This window comes from Somniosus microcephalus, chromosome 11 (genome assembly GCF_052327205.1).
Source record: "Somniosus microcephalus isolate GS21.2 chromosome 11, FLI_Smic_1.0, whole genome shotgun sequence".
Classification (NCBI taxonomy): domain Eukaryota; kingdom Metazoa; phylum Chordata; class Chondrichthyes; order Squaliformes; family Somniosidae; genus Somniosus; species Somniosus microcephalus.
Genome location: NC_140997.1, coordinates 25373842 through 25392898, shown reverse-complemented (window position 1 = coordinate 25392898; position 19057 = coordinate 25373842). Strand labels below are relative to the sequence as shown.

The 19057-nt window shown below is 46.5% G+C and overlaps 1 protein-coding gene across 1 annotated transcript in view; it reads right to left on the bottom strand.

The window, feature by feature from the left end:
- The window catches only part of LOC147110400 (mesothelin-like), a 37520-nt gene extending 21275 nt beyond the window's left edge, over positions 1-16245 (bottom strand). The window contains exons 1-10 of the mRNA XM_086002228.1: positions 16228-16245; positions 15907-16044; positions 15664-15713; positions 13230-13350; positions 12467-12552; positions 11486-11615; positions 5714-5904; positions 4851-4938; positions 4030-4150; positions 3095-3273 (exon numbers count right to left, since the gene is read on the bottom strand). Coding sequence (XP_085858354.1) covers positions 3095-3273; positions 4030-4150; positions 4851-4938; positions 5714-5904; positions 11486-11615; positions 12467-12552; positions 13230-13350; positions 15664-15713; positions 15907-16044; positions 16228-16245 — 1122 coding nt within the window. The remainder of the gene's footprint in view (positions 1-3094; positions 3274-4029; positions 4151-4850; positions 4939-5713; positions 5905-11485; positions 11616-12466; positions 12553-13229; positions 13351-15663; positions 15714-15906; positions 16045-16227) is intronic.
- Positions 16246-19057: the final 2812 nt, after the last annotated feature.

Below are 19057 nucleotides of genomic sequence, written 5' to 3'. Positions count from 1 at the left end.
AATATATACAAATTTGACGACTGCAGAGGAGGCCCTCGAAATAACTGGAGTGACAGAGCTGCTGGCAGTGGGAGACGGAGAGAGGGGGACCACCCAGCAACCTGGTGACAGAATTAAATCTCCCGCATGGCATACAACAGTCACTCATGGTGACTAATGTCAGCAGCCAGCGAAATATCATCATGTGCATAATGGTAATGTTACACATTCTTAACATAAGCGTCTTATTCATGTCTTTACTCTCCCACAGGTCCATCAAGTGCACCCACCCCCACTGTCCAACCGGAGGAGGAAGACGACTCCTCAGAGGAAGCTCCATTCTCGGAGGGTGCACAGTCACCAGACCCATGTGCACTCAGCACTAGCGCAGATACACACACGTCAGTGGGTCCAGCAGGACATGGAGCAGTGCTGTCACCTGGTGTCTCATACATCTCAAGTGAGCAAGAGCAGATGGTGGACACAGGGAGAGCAGTGGAGACTCCTCGCTGGAGGGCGCACCACGCTCCAAGCACTGCTCAGCTGGATGCAGATGCTGAACCTCGGGGGCTTTTCAAGCCACGATCTGCACGATTGTAGAGAATGGAGAAGTCTATCGTTAACATGAGCACCACCATATCACAGGCAATGGCAATGAAGTGCTGTTCCATGGAAAGGATGGCCTCCTGCATGGAGCAGCTCATGTGCCAGTCGAATGAGAACATGTTTGCTGTGAACAGATTGCAGATTCTCACTGACTTCATCTTTAGGACGGATACCAACGTAGACTTAGATCTTCATGGCCCCACTGATGTGCAGCAATGTGATGTCCAGTTCTGTGCTAGCAGGGAAGTGTGGGTGGCCCATGAGAGGAATGGTGGTGAGAGGGGGCGTGGAAGTGGGGGCTTTCCTCAAAGCGCTCCCACTTCTCCCCCATTGACTCCCCCTCAGGCAGAGCCCCACATGCTGCTTCGGATCCCGATGGCCGAGTCTGCCACTGCACAGTTGCAGGAGGAGCTGTGTTTGGCGGGGCCCTCACAGGCCCTAAATCCCAGAGGACGTCCATCAAAAGTGTTGAAGCAGTCACAGCAGGGAAGTGAGCAGCCTGCCTCTACCTCTGCTGAAGTCACAGGGGTTGCACCTCGTAGAAGCACTCGGAAAAGAAAAAAGACACAATCGTAGATGCACAGGTATGCACATGGGTGTTTGCCAAAATGTTGGTGTTAAGTTTCAGTTCTATTTATGACCCACATAAATTTATTTCTTTGCACTACTTTCCCGTCTTGTCCATTTTTGCCTGCTATCTGGAAAGTGGCTGGGTCACTTGGAGTGAATGGTGAGACATTACTTAACCTTGAGCAATGGGTGTTTGGTTGACATGAATGGTTTGGTCATCTTACAACTGCTTTGTGGTGCTGGTGGGGGGCGGCGGGGGGTGAGTTGGTACAGCATCTGGGAGTCAGATGGTGCACTGGTACAACTTAAGTAAATCGGGCCATTATGAGGCCATCCCGGGCAGCAATGTGCATCGCTGCTGGCGCCACTGCTGGTGCCATCTCCACCTCCGGTTCCTCCTTCTCCTCCGCTTCACATTCCATCTGTTCCTCCACCTTCGAAGAGGCTGTTCTCTCTGCGCCTTCCTCCTCCTGCAGCGAGCATTTAGGGAGTGGAAGCCCTTCCGGTTCACAAACACTCCTGGGTGACGTGCAGGTGCCTTGCTGGCCACATATGAGCAGCCAGAGCCGCAACACCGAGCACCCGCTCAGTAACACTGGCTTCATCAGTGGCGACATTTACATACGTGGCTGACGTGTGAAACGTGGCATCGGTCACGTGGGTGATGCATTTGTGGGCGGCCGTCTGAGAGATCCTGCAAATGTCTGCTGCAGATCCTGGAAGAAGCCTGAGGCGAAGAAGTTGACGGCGGTGGTGACTTTGACAGCCACTGGTAAGGCATGTCCACCAGGCCCTCTGGGCAGCAGGTCATCTTCCAGCAAGTTACAAATGTCTGCAATGGCCTGGCGCAATAGCCTGAGCTTCCTGAAGCACTGCCGTTCAGTCATGTCCAGAAAGCCTGTATAACCTGCATTGAGGGTATCGCCTTCGGCGCGGTGCACCCCTGTGCTGATCCCCTCTTTCCTGTGGAGCATCAGGTCGGTGAAGAGAAGGCTGCTGGTGTCATTGCTGCTGGGGCTCATTTTGGTCCAAATCCGAGGTCCAAGGTGAGACTGCATAAGTGGCACCATGCAGATTTGATAGATGCCAGGTAAAGTGGAGATCAGAGACACAATCCTCCAATGTAGTGAGAGTGACTTGTAATGTGGTGAGGGTGTCTTCCCAAGTTGCAGAAATTACCTGCAAACTCCTGAAAGCAAAATCTCTGCACAAAATGGTGTCAGCAAGTAGGTGTAAGCCAATGATTGGTCCAGTGAGGCTCCTTAGGTATTGAATGATAGGAAGGGAACAAGAAGGCGGTCCCATCAGCCACACAGGGTAGAAGATTTCAGGAAGAATCCAGGGGACACCAGAGAGACTGAGAGAGACAAGAGGCACAGTGTGCAGCCTAATTACAGTCATCACTTTGACTCAGAGCATAACAGAGTAATGTAAGTCTCAATTATACTCTGTAAACTGCTCTAATACTGTAATGTATAAAGCCTTGCTTGCGCTGAATAAAATTAAATCACGGTCACCGATACGGGTCAACTTTGAACCTTTTGGAATCAGGGTGCCTCTGGGTCACTTATCCCATAGCTATTTGTGATACCTTCCTTTGTGCAAAGTGGTTGTCACGTTCCCCTATATTATAACATCACTGCAATTTAAAAATTGCTTCATTTCCTGTGAAGCACTGTGGGATGTCCTGAGGTAGTGAAAGGCACTATATAAATGCAAGTACAAAAGCAAAATACTGCAGATGCTGGAAATCTGAAATAAAAATGGAAAATGTTGTAAATACACAGCAGGTCAGGCAGGGTCATTGGAGAGACAAAAAGAGTTAATGGTTCAGGTTGATGACCTTTCGACGAACCCGACCTGCTGAGTATTTGCAGCATTTTCTGTTTTTAGATAAATGCAAATTTCTTCTTTCTGTTTTTACATCAAACTTACATACCTGTAATAGTCTCTTTTTCAGAACTTCCAGCTGAGTAGAATCAAAGGCAAGAGATCCCAGTTGGAGGACATTGTTTTTCAGCACAAGTTTACTCAAACAGAGGTCTAACTGGGCGGCATCATAGATTGCAGGTGTCAGGTCATTAATGGCTTCTGCTGCAATCGGTCCCTCTGTACAGACTGGAAACATAGCCGTCTTTTAGTTATAATATTTCAGTTTGCTGGTAATCATGCTCTTAAAATATCAAAAATGACCATTTAAACCAAGGCCATTCCTGGATTACTGAATTGCTGGTGAAAGGTAACACTGGTGAAATTACAGGTCTGCAGTTGATAAAGAATATTTTAGCATCACTTTGCTATTTTCTGTACAGTAAAAATAATTATGCGTTACCTTACTCTGTCACCCGCGGAACAATGGGCACTCAACACAAAGCTATATGGGTTGGGGAATCAAGTAAACATACTGCACGTGTCCATCAACATCCTCTTGTTCCATTGATGCTCATGAACAATGTTCCCGCTAAGGTGCCCGCGCGCACGGCCGCACAGTAATCTGAAAGGTTACATTGTAAATATCGCACATGCGCTGAAATTTCAAGGGACCGTGCATTAAAAGAAAAAGGCCGCGCAAAACAAAGCGCAGATTACAGGGAACATTGCTCATGAACTGAGGCTGCATCATATTCATAAATGAAGGACAGTCCTGTCCTTTCACTGATGACTTATGCTCTACATACATAACGGTGCTTCTCCTGTAGCATCCTGGAACTCCCTCCCTAACATGCACTGCGGGAGTACCTTCACCACACAGGCTGCAGCAGTTCAAGAAGAAGGTTCACCATCTCAGGGGCAACTAGGGATGAGCAATAAATGCTAGGCTTGGCAGCGACACCCACATCCCAAGAATGAATATAGAAAATGCTAATTACATACTTGCTGTATTGTTTGATCTTCCTCGTAAATTGAGCTGTTTTATGAATAGCAGCAAGTCACGTGGGGGTCTCAACCTTTTTGCTTTTTTAATAAATCTTGGGAGAGCTTCATTCAGGACAACCTGCATGGGACAAAATGTGAAAAGCTGAAGAATTTCACAGAAAAAACATCTAATTTCATACAGTTCCTGATTTGCCTACGGTAACATTTGCAAGAAAACATATTTCACCGACGAAAGCATTTGCTGGAAAACATTAGTGCCAGTGCTACACTGGAAAGAATGGTGCTTGCAGGATAAAGGCACTATTGCCATGCAATTCACAAGCCCACCCTGCAACATCTCAAATTCAATGCAAGCCTCCAGTGCTAAGCATGTTGGGAAAAGAACACAAACACAGGTAAAAGCAGCTCTGCGTAGAGTTCTCAATGAGCCTCACCAGATTCTAATGAAAGCTACAATGATTTAGAAACCAACACAATTTCAGATTCAATTTTGGGTCTCCAAATATAAGGTTCAACAAAAGCACCACAACCACATTATAGGTTAGTGACAAACTGCCCAGTATCATTGTCCACGTTAATGAAGTTACCCTGTAGGTCATTGTAATTTCAAACTGGAACTCATTTTTATGCGGGTGCCAATGTTTTGATCAAATAAAAAGTGAAAATATATGTTCATCACGTGGGATTTGGATCACTTAGTGTTTCTTAAGAACAGGCTTTAACTGAAGAGTGTATTGTAGTCTACCCAAGGAATTCAGCGGGGTTATTGTCTAACAAATTTAGCTATCTGAATCAATTTTAAACCAAGTAAAGCATACCCTGTTTACTTGAGTCCACGTGTCGGTCAAAGCCAACGGAAGATTTCCAAGATCGCGTATTGTAGATGACGACCACGATGAAGGAACACTACAGCCAAACAAGACACTCTGAGTTAAAGAATACATTTCTATAACTGCCACCTTAAAAATACAACCAATAAGTACCGCCTGTGTTTCAACAGTAAATAATCTGCAACGCATATCCTCTAAATATTCATCCTCAAACTTTTCTGAATTTCACTGAGCAATTTTAAAATCCCATGCCCAACACCCAAACGTCACCTTCCTTTCAAAATCATTCCCTTGAAAATATACACGGATTTTTCCAATTGGGATGTGGAGGAAGGAAAAACTTGAAAATTAAGAACCCTTTTCTCACACACACCTTTCTTCTGGCCGCAGGCTGCTAGAGCAGTCAGTAGAGTGCTTAGGAATATGGTAATTGCTAAACAAAAATGACCAAGGTTCATCTTGTTCACCTTCTACCATCCTGCGAGTCGCAAGATACAATGATATGGAGTTGTTGACTAATCATGGCGATCAATCTCTAGCAATTAATCTGCAACAAACCCAGACATGAGGTGAGGAAAGCCCCAGTGGTGGAAAGCTTTGGGAACCGTAGGTCCACAGTCACTTCTTCTCCCAAGCATGCACTTCTCCTTGCTCAACGATGGCAGATTTCAGGCCCAAGTCTGCTGTTAATTCAATTCACTTGCTTCTACTGCGGTATACATGGGGATTGTTGTATAGACAGTATCCACATTCCCCTTAGAAAGTTCACAGTATTACACGAAGCAATGAAGCATGAAATTAAGAGACTCTGGTGTCATCTGTAAGGAAATACGTGAACATTTCACACTCACCCGTATTTGCTGGCTCCACTCTGAAGTAGAACTTCAATTGCTCTCTTCTGATCCTCTCTGTACGAAATGCAATTCTTTAATGCATCCAAAATGGAAATATCAGATTCGGTGATAATGGATCCCTCGAGGTCACAGACCAAAACACCCAGTACTGTCACACTCTCCTTCGTCAGAGGTCTGCCAGAAATTCCCTGAATTTTTGGCAAAATGAGCAACATTAATTCAGCAAGACAATATTTTTTTTGCGCACAAATGAAACTCAGTTCATCTTTACCATTTGAAGACTACATTAGTTGCATGAAATAACAGTGCCATAATTCATCAATTTTATCAAGAAAATATGAGAAATTTTCATCTGGTCATGGGCTTCATTTTAAACTCAGATTGCAGCTTCAGCTGAATGGATCCCAAAATATTTTGCCACCATCAACAATGCAACATTCAGTCCATTTCACGACTTTAACTGGGCAATTCATATACAAAACTTTCTACTCTAATCTAGTATAATGGCAGTGAAGCGTAAGTAAGGAAAGTGTTTGTAATCCCCCAAAAATCTTTGGAAGTGTAGTCAATGTTGTTTTGTAGGCGAACATTGGAGCCAATTTACACACAGCCAGGTCGCACAAACAGGCAGAAAGGCCTCATTTGAAAGACAGCACATCTCACAATACAGCACTAACTGTCAGTACAGATTATGGGGTCGATTTTAACTGAGCCGTGAGGCGGGCTTTGAGGCGTGCGGGGGGTTAAAATCGCTAAAACTGGCGGGCGGGACTCCCCACCCTGCCTGGTTCCCGACTCCGAGCCATTTTAACCCAGGTGTGTCTGATGGTCCCGAATCAGTCCTGCCTCCAATAGGCGGGACTGGTCTTTAAGGCCCTTAATCAGCAATAATTGGCCTTTATAATGCCATTTTAACAGGCCCTTGCATTTTTAACCCTTTTCCCACGTAAAACACGCCTGGTGGGGATCACGCCTGTGAAACCTGGCGTGAGCATTTTGGCTTGCTGACTATCAGCTGCAGGTCAACCATTAAAGAGGAGATTTGATCAGTCATCATTTGCAGGTGGCAGGGCTTTGTTGTTTCAGGCCTGGGGCAACTTTTACCAAGCTTAACCACACCCGTGGAAGGTTGGAGCCTCACACACATCTCCAGTGTGAACTCCTGGGAAACCCCTCTCGCCACCCTCACTCAGCGCTTCCTCAGTGGAGGCATATGCTAGAAGCATGGAAGCCATTTTTCTCCTTCCCTTCTTGGCATTAGAGGAGCTCGAGCACCAGGCGCGGCAGCAGCAGAACCAGGAACAACAGCAGCACCAGCAACGGCAGCAGCAACAGGAGTGACAGGCTGCTGCTCACCCACCTGAGGCAGCACAGGCCAGAAGGGGACAGCGCATGGAAGCCCGTCGGCGCAGGAGATACCCCCCAATCAGGGTCTACAGACACAGGGTCAGCTACCTCAACAAGACTGAGCAGCAGTGCCAAAGGCGGCTCCGACTTTCGCGAGAGGTAGTGACTGACATCTGCGCAATGATACAGCAAGACCTGCTGCCCAGAGGACCAGGTGGACACTCCTTACTAGTGGCCATCAAAGTCACCACCGCACTCAACCTTTTTGCCTCAGGCTCATTCCAGGGATCATCAGCAGACATCAGCGGCATCTCCTAGTCGGCCGCACACACTTGCATCACGCAGGTAACCGATGCCCTCTTTGCCCTCGTGGACAATTACATCCATTTCACCAGGGATCTCACAAATGTGACGGCGCGAGCGGTTGGATTAGCTCATCTGGCAGACTTTCCAAGGGTGCAGGGCGTCATTGACTGCACACATGTGGCCCTTAGGGCACCCCATCGCAATCCAGGTATTTTTGTCAACCGCAAGGGCTTCCACTCCCTTAACGTTCAGCTGGTGTGTGACCACAAGAAGGAGATTTTGCATGTTTGTGCCAAGTACCCTGGCAGTTGCCATGACTCCTTCATACTGCGCCAGTCTAGTATGCCTCCGCTATTCAGGCCGCCAGACCAACTTCACGGATGGCTACTTGGAGACAAAGGCTATCCCTTGAGGACTTGGCTAATGACGCCGTTGAGGAGGCCAGCCAACGAAGCTGAGGAGCGCTACAACTCCAGCCACATTTCCACCAGATCCATAATCGAGCAAACCATCGGCTTGCTGAAGATGCGCTTCAGATGCCTGGATAGATCAGGTGGAGCCCTACAGTACTCAGCAGCCAGGGTCTCCAGAATCATCGTGGTTTGCTGTGCACTCCACAACATGGCACAGCGTCGTGCCTTGCATATTCCTGAGGACCAAGTGGCTCCTCACATACCCTCCTCAGATGATGATGATGATGAGGAGGAGGAGGGCGAAAACGCGCATCCTGCAGAGGCCCATCAACCAGCGGCAGCATTACGCGAGAACATTGCTGCCCAGGATGCAAGGAACGCACTCATCCTGGCCAGATTTACTTAGCCTAGTAAATCAAACTCTTTTGCCTCGCAGCTTCTTACCTGAGCATCGACAATGGCCAAACCCTGCGGATTCCCAGCTATTTGACCAGCATCCTGACAACTGCAAGTAATCCTAAGCCCTCAATGTGAAAGTCACATTTGCGAAATTACACATGCCAGAACTGCAACAGTTGCCATCAGAATTTTTATGCACAAGAACCAACTGATGGCATTTTTGCAATATGCACAAAATTTCACCCAAGTGACTACCCTTGTGACTACTTGTGCTTTATTTTCCTCTTAAGTGTGCTCCTACATAGTGGTTCCCCTGTGGCTTCAACAGATGTGGAGGCCCCTTGCTCACTTTCCTGCTGCTCCTGTCTCGACACCTTTGGCGGGCGTCCTCTGGGGTGGCGAGCCTGTGAGGGCTCATCAGCAGTCTGCTGCTCCTGCGGCTGTGCAGGGGTTGAGACGTCTATCTCACTTGGGTGTGGACTCCGGCGGGGCTCTGACCGAGGGCTCTGCAGTGGCATGGAAGTGTGAGTGCTTGGAGAGGAACCCCCTACTTCCTTGAGGCCTGCCACCAATCTCCCTCTCACGGGTCAGCTCCCCCTCCGCGCCGGCTAGTGGCTTGAGAGCACCTTGCTGCACATCAGGGGGGCCATGGGGACCCGTATCTGCAATGGCAGTCCTACTCAGAAGGACTTCCATGAAGGTCTGGTTTCTATGTTCAATAGATGCCCATCGCTCCTCAAGAGATGTCATTCTATTCTGAACACTCACCATGTTTTCCATACCCTGGCGACTAAGCTCCTCCATGGCCGTAGCCCTCCTCTCCTCTACCGTAGCCAGCCTTACCATGGAGGCAGCAATCATTTCCACGTAGGTAGCCATCCTTTCCGTGTTGATGTGTTCATGCGCCACTGACTCCACAAAGGCTCTGCTCATGTTCGCTATGGACTCCTCCATTCGCTCCACACTCGCAGCGACCCTGGAGACAAAACCTGCCAGAGACGCCTGCATCTGTGCATGGAGTTCCATCACCTCTGATCTTATGGATGGACCCAGAGGCAGAGGGTCGACATGCAGCTGAGCCGAGCTGGCAGAGTCCTGCGCCCTCCGACGAGGACTCTCCACAATCTGCTGATGCTCACTTGTGAGCTGTGATACACCAGGTGACAACACTACTCTATGTCCCGAAGGTCCCCCCGAGGTGCGAGTGTCTGTGCTGGTGCTGGGTGCGCTTATTTCTGCTGACGCTACGCCCTCAGAGGTTGCAGATTCCTCTGACGAGTCTGGAATCTCAGGCTCTTCCTCCTGCACAGTGGGGACGGGGGCTCTCGATGGTCCTGTGGGGGAGTCAAGGAAAAAGTTAGAGATGTGATGCCAAGGTTACATCCACATTGCATTTAACAGATGATCATAAGTCCATATAATGTAGCTTCAGAATCATTATCAGCGACTCATGCAATGTCAATGAGAGAGATGGAAAACTATTCTGTCACCAGCTTGCGGGGATGCACCTGTCTGTCCTTCCCCAACTTCCGCATCTGTATCAGCCCCGACAATCTCCAGGACGGCTTCCTCCCAGCGGGTGAGCTGGGCTAATGAGGGTGGCCCTCCTCCTGTCCTGGCTCGCTCTCTCCTGTTGTGAGCTCTCTTCTCCTGCAATGAGGGAGACAAGTGGAGGTTGAGTGAGACTGAAGGAGTGAGTATAGTGATTGCATAGCATAGATACTTAGAAGGAGACAAAGATGGAGTGAGGTTGCAAGACCAAGGGGCCTCTCTGTGTGTTGTCAGTTGTGTTCAAAGCATCAGAGTGAGAGGGAGTGTGAGGGCTGCATGGTCAAATAGTTAGGTGAATGTGAGCATAGAGAGAGAGGGAATGGCTAAGGGTGCATGGATGTCAGTGTCAAGTGGGATGTGGAGGAAGAGATTGCTAAAGCTGAGTGCTGGTGAGGAAAGGCAATGGGGATCAGATTGAGGGTGAGGGAAACTTCATACTTACTTTTCCAGTGCGATGAAGGTCATAGAATCTTTTCCTGCACTGCATCCAAGTGTGCCGTGTGAGCCCCAAGGAGTTGACTTCCCCAGCCACCTGTAGCCACAAAGCCTTGGTCTGACTGGGAGGCCTCTTCCTCCCTGAAGAAGGGAACAGGACCTCCCTGTGGGCCCTAGCCCCATCCAACAATGCCTGCAGTGATGCCTCATCAAATTTAGGCGCAGCTCTTGCCCTCCCACTGGCCATTGTTCCTGCAGGCTCCTGTGCCATCATAAGGGGAAAGCTTGGAAGCCTGCAGAGGAAGCAAGGCTTGCTGTGGACCTTAAATGCAGCAGGAATGATGACGTCATCGGAGGGGACTTGCAGTCATGAAAAACCCATTTGCAAAGGCTTCCCACACGTTGGAAATCAATTGGCCAATTGAGTTAAAATTGCATCAATCTCACACATCCATTTAGATTCGTGTGGGAATCACGAAATTCGGGGAACCCGACAATTGCCCGCACCCGAGTTAAAATCGACCCCTATGTGTTCATGTACTGAAGTGGGACTTTAACTGACAACTTTCTGTTACACAGCTAAGAGTGTTACCGTTCAGCCAAACAAACAATTTTGTGGTTGGCAGGCTCAAGATGAAAGAGGATGCAACATATAGTTTGCTACTCAAAGACAATGAAGCATGTTTCAGAAAAGTTTTATTACAGGTTGGGGCTCTCAAAGGAAGGGAATATTTCCAGTTGTCTATCAGTATATTAAAAAGCTTAGAAATGATATGATGTTCCATATCATGATAGTAATGCTTACTTTGTAAGCACAGCCTACTGCATTTGTGGTCACTAAAGAGATTTTATTCCACTGATCTAATGGCCTAACAGCCTTTACTCATTCCTACATTCTCAAATTCGTATATTCTAACCAATGTATCAATGATCAAAACTCAAAGCAAATACTGACCATTTTGGAAAGGAGGTAGCTATGGTAATTAGAGCGAAGAAACATCCCCAAGTCTTCCACCACCTAAGCCTGGGCACTGAGGACAAATGTCACATCCAGACCACTGGAACTGGTGTCCAGTAATTGAGTTATCATCAGTTTATTGTGACCATGTCTAACACTTAGGTTTGTATTGGCTCTTGAAGGACCAACTCACTTGTCATCCTAATACAAAAGGTGGAATGGTGAGACATTCCTTATAATCATACATTGTGCCAATGTGTGATTGGCTAGAGGAGTGATGCTCCTTTTCACAATCAGTGCTGCCCAGGATGCTGGTTTCATTAATCCCTAGCTTGTACCTGCTGAGCACTTTATCCTTACCAAACAGGTTCTGGCATCATTCAACATATTTCGTCTTCTTGCTGATCGTTTTCCTAAGATATTAATGTTTGATTTCCCAACTAATTTGAAGAATGTCTGGCAGTTGGAGGATCTCCTGAAGTGTGCAGAGCTACAAAGTGAAACAGGAGATACGTTCAGATTATATTAAGGAGGATGACCAGATTGATTGGTGACTTCCCTAGTCCCAATGTTCTCTCCTTTTCTCCCTTCCTCTACTCAAGGCGCACACAGTCACAAATAATTTCAGACACATACAAACACACACGCATACACTTCCCAGATGGATATCAGTGTGAGATCCCCAAGTCTTCCACCCTTAGGCATTGAGGACAATTGTCACAGCCATACCACTGCCTTCACATCATCTCATTTTGTAACGTTAATTTATGGATTATATGCATAATGAAAGAGCTAAATATTAGAATTAAAAAAGCTTGCTGGTTGAGTCAAACTCAAACTAAACAACATTCTATGCTGTTCTTTTGTTTTCCTCCTGACTCATTCTATACTATTTTTTTCAATAGATGTCCCAGCGGCATATACCCTTGACTCCAAACATCATTCACAAACCGAGGTAAAATAGAGGGAGGTGGTGACCTGCTCCTGGCTGCTGAGTGTAGTAGAACTCGTTAATCCCACCTCTAATTTTCCTCCCTTATAGAATCATAGAATAGTACAGCACAGCACAGAAGGAGGCCATTTGGTTCATCAGGTCTTTTGAGGAGTAATCCAGTTAGTCCCACTCCCATACTCTTTCCCCATAGCCATGCTTTATTTTCTCCTTCAAGTATTTATCTAATTCCCTTTTGAAATCTATTAAATTTGAATGCACCACCCTATCAGGCAGTTATATCCCGAAGGAAGTTACAAGTTAAAGTGCTCAAGGGTCGTTACAGATTTCATGATCAAAGCTCTATTCAACAAAACAATTGAGGAAAATTCCGATAAAATAGAACATACTTGAAGAACAGCAGAACATCCACAGGGAAGGTGTCTATGGCTAATCGGGTTCCATTAGAAGTTAGTCTAGCAGCCATACAGTCCAGCTGAAAAGAGATGCCACAAATTCAGGTAGAGAACAAAAACATAAAAACCTACATTCATTGGTGATGTTCCTCAGTACACTCCGTTTTCTTTTGTTGCAAATGGCTTTCTCTGAAGTTGGTGAGCAGCAGAAAATAGGAAGTTTTACCAAATCGCAACAACTAAAATTTCACCTCCACACAAACTGTAACTTACAACTCGACTCAGCTACATTTCAGACTTAAAATAAGTTTCACTCACATTCTTGTCCTTGGAAAATTGACATGTAACTACTTGAATATCAAGTCGGGGAGCTATCACACATTTTGTTAACTCAAGTCAATCTTGCAGTTAGATAGTGGAATGGGCATCTTACACGGTCAAATGTCCATGCTGTTAAGATGCTGTACCTCAGTCATTTGGTCAAGGTTGACCATGGCCATTTTGTCACGTTCTACCCTAGTCCTGATATTACAGGGTAGATTTAACTGGTGCTGACCCTTGGTGCTCGGAGTACATATCATGAATTAGAGCGTGGAGGTCATTGAGTCCCATAGGATTTTCCATTCATTAAAATTAATTTGGAAAATATACTCTGTTACTTTTACATTTAAACCAATCTATCAGCAACAATGGAAAATATGCTTAATGGGAATGCACTCAAACTTTCCTCCAATGCAATTTTTGTGAATGACCTCACCTGACTTTCATCAAGCACAACCCCTTTACCCTTCATTGCTTGAACAAGCTGAATAAATGTAGTATAATTCAGGGTCTTCACTGCACCACAACTGAAGCCTTGCAGGACAGAGGGTGAGAATCTGAAAGAAATAATGGCATCATTAATTCATTTCTAAACACCTCACTTTCTTCATAACTTTCAAACCTGTTATCACAATCTCTACATCATTTGTATTTGTAACACAATCATCCATTAAGTGACTGGATCTCGACTTTATTACATTTTTACATTTTACCCGTCTGAACACCGAGATACTGGGCCTAATTCAGCAATCATGAGGGACTGAGTTGTGGAACGGGGGCTATCACACAAGTTTACAATCTGAAATGTACACCCACTTGGGCCAAATCATTCAACTCTATTTAATCATTTCAGTTGATGCAAGTTCTGCTACAGCCTAATGTGGCTCATTTTATGGCTGAAATCATGATTGTATAGTTTAGAGCTGCTACGAACAGGAACTTTTGGATTCTAAGGATTATAAGGGACACATTGACCAATTGGAGCTCCCAATGGTGAGACCCAGAAATAGTTATTGTCATTGCACTGGACAAAATATTCAACTGGTAAACATTACTCTGTGAAAGATAGTGCGAGCATTCCACTCACAACAGGTTTAATTATTGACTTAAGCTATAACTCCGTTCCGTGGAAAATAAATTCTGCTCTGCAGATTATGGCCGTGATTTTACCTAAAGAGGCGAGTTGGGAGCGGGTCAGCTGACTTGCGGGTTCTGATCCCGCCCCCAACGACGCCCGACGCAAAGACGCTATTTTGCGTCAATTGGCCTGGTTAAGCCCGCCCTGCGGGCTTGCCAGCCAATTAAGAGAAAGCCAGTGTCAGATGGCATCAGTTGATGACGCATCATCTACCCGTTTTCTTAAAGGTACACGCTCATTTTAGTTTGTCGGATGATTTTTCAGTGTTTGAAAGGTGCTGTAAACACTGACAATCACTGTACAAAGGTGAGCCCTTGCACCCAGACTCTCCAGAGACTCTCTCCTTAGGATAAAAGAGATGGCAGCTGCAGGTGAGGTTACAGAAGCGATCTGTCATTGGTGAGAGGTTCTCCCAATGAGCTGGGACTACACAAACACTTCAGGCCTTATTACGTAGAGAAAGGTCTAAGGGGGAGAAATTTGGTTGCTATGCGCCTCCCGTTAGCGCCCAAAGAGGGCACTAACGGGGCGCAAAGCAACTAGCTCGGGCTCAGCGCCGCCAACGCCTCCCGCGAAATTCAGGGGGTTAGTGAAGGCGGTAACCGTTAGCGCCCCGCAGCACAGCGCCACCGGTGATGACGTCATCACCGTGCGCAGGACCCACTCGCGCCCCAGCCACGGTCTTCGGTAGCGCACCCTGATTTACCGCCGGACGCTATATCCAACGGGTTCAGGGGGGCCTTCCTGTGGCCGGGGCGGCACTAATTAAAGGCGAGGTGCCGGGTGTCCGTTTTTGTTGCTGGCTGCCTGCCAGCACCTGCCTCCATTGCCGTCCCTGGTCTCCTGAGCACCACACCCCACCCAGCGGAGTGCCGGCTGCACTCCATGAGCCCGGCACTTCTCTAGAGTGCCGGGCTCTTTTGCCGGCAATCCGATCCCGGTGGCCCAGCTGGGCCCTGGGTCGCACTTCGCAAGGCCCCTCCCCTTTAAGAAGGGGATGAAGGCCTGCAATACCGCTGCACGTAGCGCCACGATATTCCCTCGCAGCGCCCCAAGAGGGAGGCGGGGCGCTACCAATGAATTTTGGCCGCGGGGGCGCTAATGTTTTCGCCCTCTTGGGGGTGCTACCGATGAATTTTGGCTGTGGGGATGCTAATTTTTTCGTAGCACCCCGGCGAAGTTAGCGTCCCAAAGGGGGCGCGACTCAAATTTTCCCCCTAAAAAAATTAAAAATGATTTTCCCACCATTTCTTACTTCTGAAACTCACCAGTGTACCACTGGATCCTTCCCACCACTTCTGCAGCTATCATCAATGAACAAACATTACAGTAGACTCACATCACGCCACACTTACCAACCGCGGTGTCCAGATGTCGGGAAGCCCGCTGACTGACTTGGCAAAATTGGAAATAGCCTCTTAACTGCCTCTTAACAAGCAGTTAAGTGGCTATAATCCTCTTCCCGCCGCTAGAAGTCGGATCCCTCCGCAAATCGGGGACCCGACTCCTGGGAAGATTGGTTGGAGGCGGGATGGAAGCGGGTTCGGGACCCGCTGCCAATCTTTGATTTTGCCAGCAGTCCCGCCTCCAAACCCGACCCCTGAGCACTGGCAAAATCGAGCGCTATATATCAAGGCTAAAACAAAACCAAATTACACAGATGCGAATATAGACAGATAGACAGAAGATGATAGGCAGAGAACCAGATAGATTGTCAAAGAATATTGCTTACTTCTTAAAATTCTTGCTGTTTCTGACCACATATTCAAAGAACACAGCAGACTGTGGGACAAAAACATTTAAATCATGAATATACACAATGGAGTTACAAACTGCTTTTACACTAACACAATCTTGATAGTGCTAGGTCAAGTCTGATTTTTAAACTTATCTTTGAATTAATGCACATTTGCCAACTGCAGCTGATTTTCTTTCCAGGCATTGCCTTCGACAGTCAAACAATAGAATCATTTACCTGACTGGGAACCCACTGTTTGTTGTTGACATCATTGAGACTGAGCTTTGAAGTTAACAGCACAGGTGGGACCTCTTTGGCGAGAACAGATGGAATGTTCTTTACTGTGGTTACCGGGTCATTTACATTCCACAACACCTGAGTTAGAATGAAACAGAATATAATTTAAACCAGAACATACAACACCCTGTGAGCAGCAGCTAGAGATGAAAACAGTCTTCAAACAGAAGCATTAACATTGAAGAAATATAGGCAGAAGTAGGAAACAAATAAATTTCAGGTTAATTTTAATACCACTGATATATATCCCATGTCACTCACCTGCAGAACACAGATCATTTGTATAGGTTGTGGTGCTGCTCCAATATTCTTAACGAATGTCGGGTTTGAGATTACACCGATGAACACCCGAGGATCAATGCGTTGGAACACACCGCTTGGAATACCAGACAACAAGCTTCCCAGACTTAGCAGATTCTGTGAGCTAGTGACCTAGTTAAAAATCAGAAGACAAATCAAATGTTGTCAGAAGATGTCACAGGATTAAATCAGTTTTCCACTTTTTGTGGCATAACAGTGCGATTACAAACTTGTCCAGCTCCCCACACAATTGTGCAGAGAAAAGGTGATGAGAAATAACAGAAAATATTCTGCTGTCACTTCAGTTGGCTTCACCTCTCCACACTTGGCTTAAGGTTCAATTCCTCTCTGTTTACACAAGAACCTGGATGCATAAGGACAACTGCACGGTGCTGAAGGTCATTGGAACTCATGTAATGATGGACACAGCATAAAGGACATCCTGGGTAATTCTGGACACCTGTTTAAAATGTAGTATTGAAAATTTGCTAATTCAATTGGACTTGTCAAAAAGGTGAGTTTTGGATTGAGAATAAATCTGGTGTCAGTTATTTTTGCAGAGGCAATGTTTTATGAATGACCTTATAAGGTGCCAGTGTTCTGAAAGTTGTCATCTGTGTCCCATTCTTCTCAGACCTCCATCTGGAGCACACAAATTAAATTCTGCCTGAACAATTATATGAACCTGTGGCGGTACCACCGGTTGTCCCTTACATAAAGATATACATAATTCCCTTTAACTTACCTTACTGTATGTATAACTTACCTGTTTGGGCTGTTGCCCCTTTAACTTACCTGTTGGGGCCGTTGCCCCTTTAAGAGGCGACCTAACGCATTGACGTCACGTATCACGTGACGCACGCGCGCCGGCCGCCGGCCCAACTCGGCCTTCCATGACGGCCGCCGGCACAGCCCGGCCTTACGCGACTTCGGCCGCATCGGCCAGCCGACAGGAGCGACGCGATCTCCCACTCCCACGGCAAGCACCGGCACAGCCCGGCCTCGCGAACTTGGCCTCAACGGCCAGCCTCCGTACCGGGGAGATGCACCGACGCAGGTCACGTGACCGCCTAAGCGCACGAGAACGTGCTGACGTCACGACGCGGTCACGTGACGCCCAAAGCACGGGAACACACAGCAGTGCGTGATGACATCATCACGCTCTCCACAGGACTGCGAATTCAGTCCACGTGGAGTCCCCGCTGGGGAAAGACCTACATCACGGTGCTCCTGCATTCAACCGCCTTGCCTGCTATCTTACCTGCTGTAATTAGCTTGTTCCTGAAAATAAACAACTTATTTATAGTTCGTCGAAGTCAAACTCGATTATTTAGTGACGATGCACACGAACCGCTACAAACCTAGATTTAATGACAACAAGGAGAATGTGGCACTCTGTGTTCTTTGATAGCCTTCCACCATCCACAAACATAAAATCCACTGCATCAGGCTGGATCTGCTTCTGCACCTCACTCTCACAGGGTTTTTAGCCAGATTTTTCATCCGTTTCATTCAGCCGTCTATAATGTATATATAATGTATAATACTATAATGCATTTCTGATTTACTCAGCTCTTACCCGGAAACCAATTCTGAGTAACTTGATTACAATCGCATTGGCCTGGCCAAAATTCCAGCCTCTGACATTGCTCAGGCTTGGCAGGGCTTGCTCCAGAGTGTTCCCATCAATATCTCCAACCTGTGACAATGACAGTCCGACAGCCGTTTGTCCCAAAGTATTCAAAGTGCTGACTGCAAAGTTGTCAATTTTGCTCACTAAAACTATCGACAGCTGGAAAAGAAACAGAAATAGCATTAATTCTGGACGTCTTATTCAGCATACACTTTAAGTGAAATCACAATGTTTGGCAGCAAATATTTCCTACTTACCTTAAGTTGTTCATCTGTTGGACCTTCAGCGGATAATGTTCCATTGGCAGTTGTGTTAGGTGGTATGTTCAGCCCACAGACTTGGTTTATCTTTCCAATCACAGCCAAGACTTGCTGTGCACTCAAGGACTGAAGTAGATTAGTATCGGTAATGAAGCAGATCAGCGAGTCTGGCAGACTGTAAAAGAATGTCAGTCACAGATTGTATTAGTATATCTTTCAGAACCGCAGCACCCTGCAGATACATTAAGATATGCTACAAATAAGATCTTTGAATAATTTCCTAGAGTGTTGCAGAATATTTTACAAGGGTTCATCATCCACTCCCATCTCAAACAGCATATTTTTCCATTGCCCATCTTACCCGCTATTTTCCCCAAAAATACTTTATGTCGTTTCAAAGTTGCAATAACTTTTTTCATAAAAAGATCTGAAATTATGAAAAAGAAAACTCTCTTTCTCTTTGTCTCTCCCTCTTTCTGTCTCACAGCTGTCAGTAATTAGAATATTTACATCTTCGAACTGTCAACAAAACAAGGCTTGGGCCTTGAAGTTCTGCAGAGATTGTCTCGTTAATTTAATTTCACGAGCGGCACAAACATCGCCGCGGCCGGGTGCTAGTTGCTTTCTGCCCATTAGCGTCCTCTTAAGGCGCTAACGGGAGGCACAAATAACTGAATTTTTCCCCCATGATCTTTAAAAAACATTACATTTAAGTTTTTAACTTCTTTTTCAACTTGCTTCAAGCAGTTAATTCATTTTGTTCAAACTCAGGCCAGCTGCTCTGGCAACCCGTTCTGCATTCCCTGCCAGACTTTGTCTTCCCGCCTTCGGGCATCCTGCACACCCACCCCGCTTGAGCCGCATCCCTGCTCAACAAATTTAGAATACAGTTTTCTTA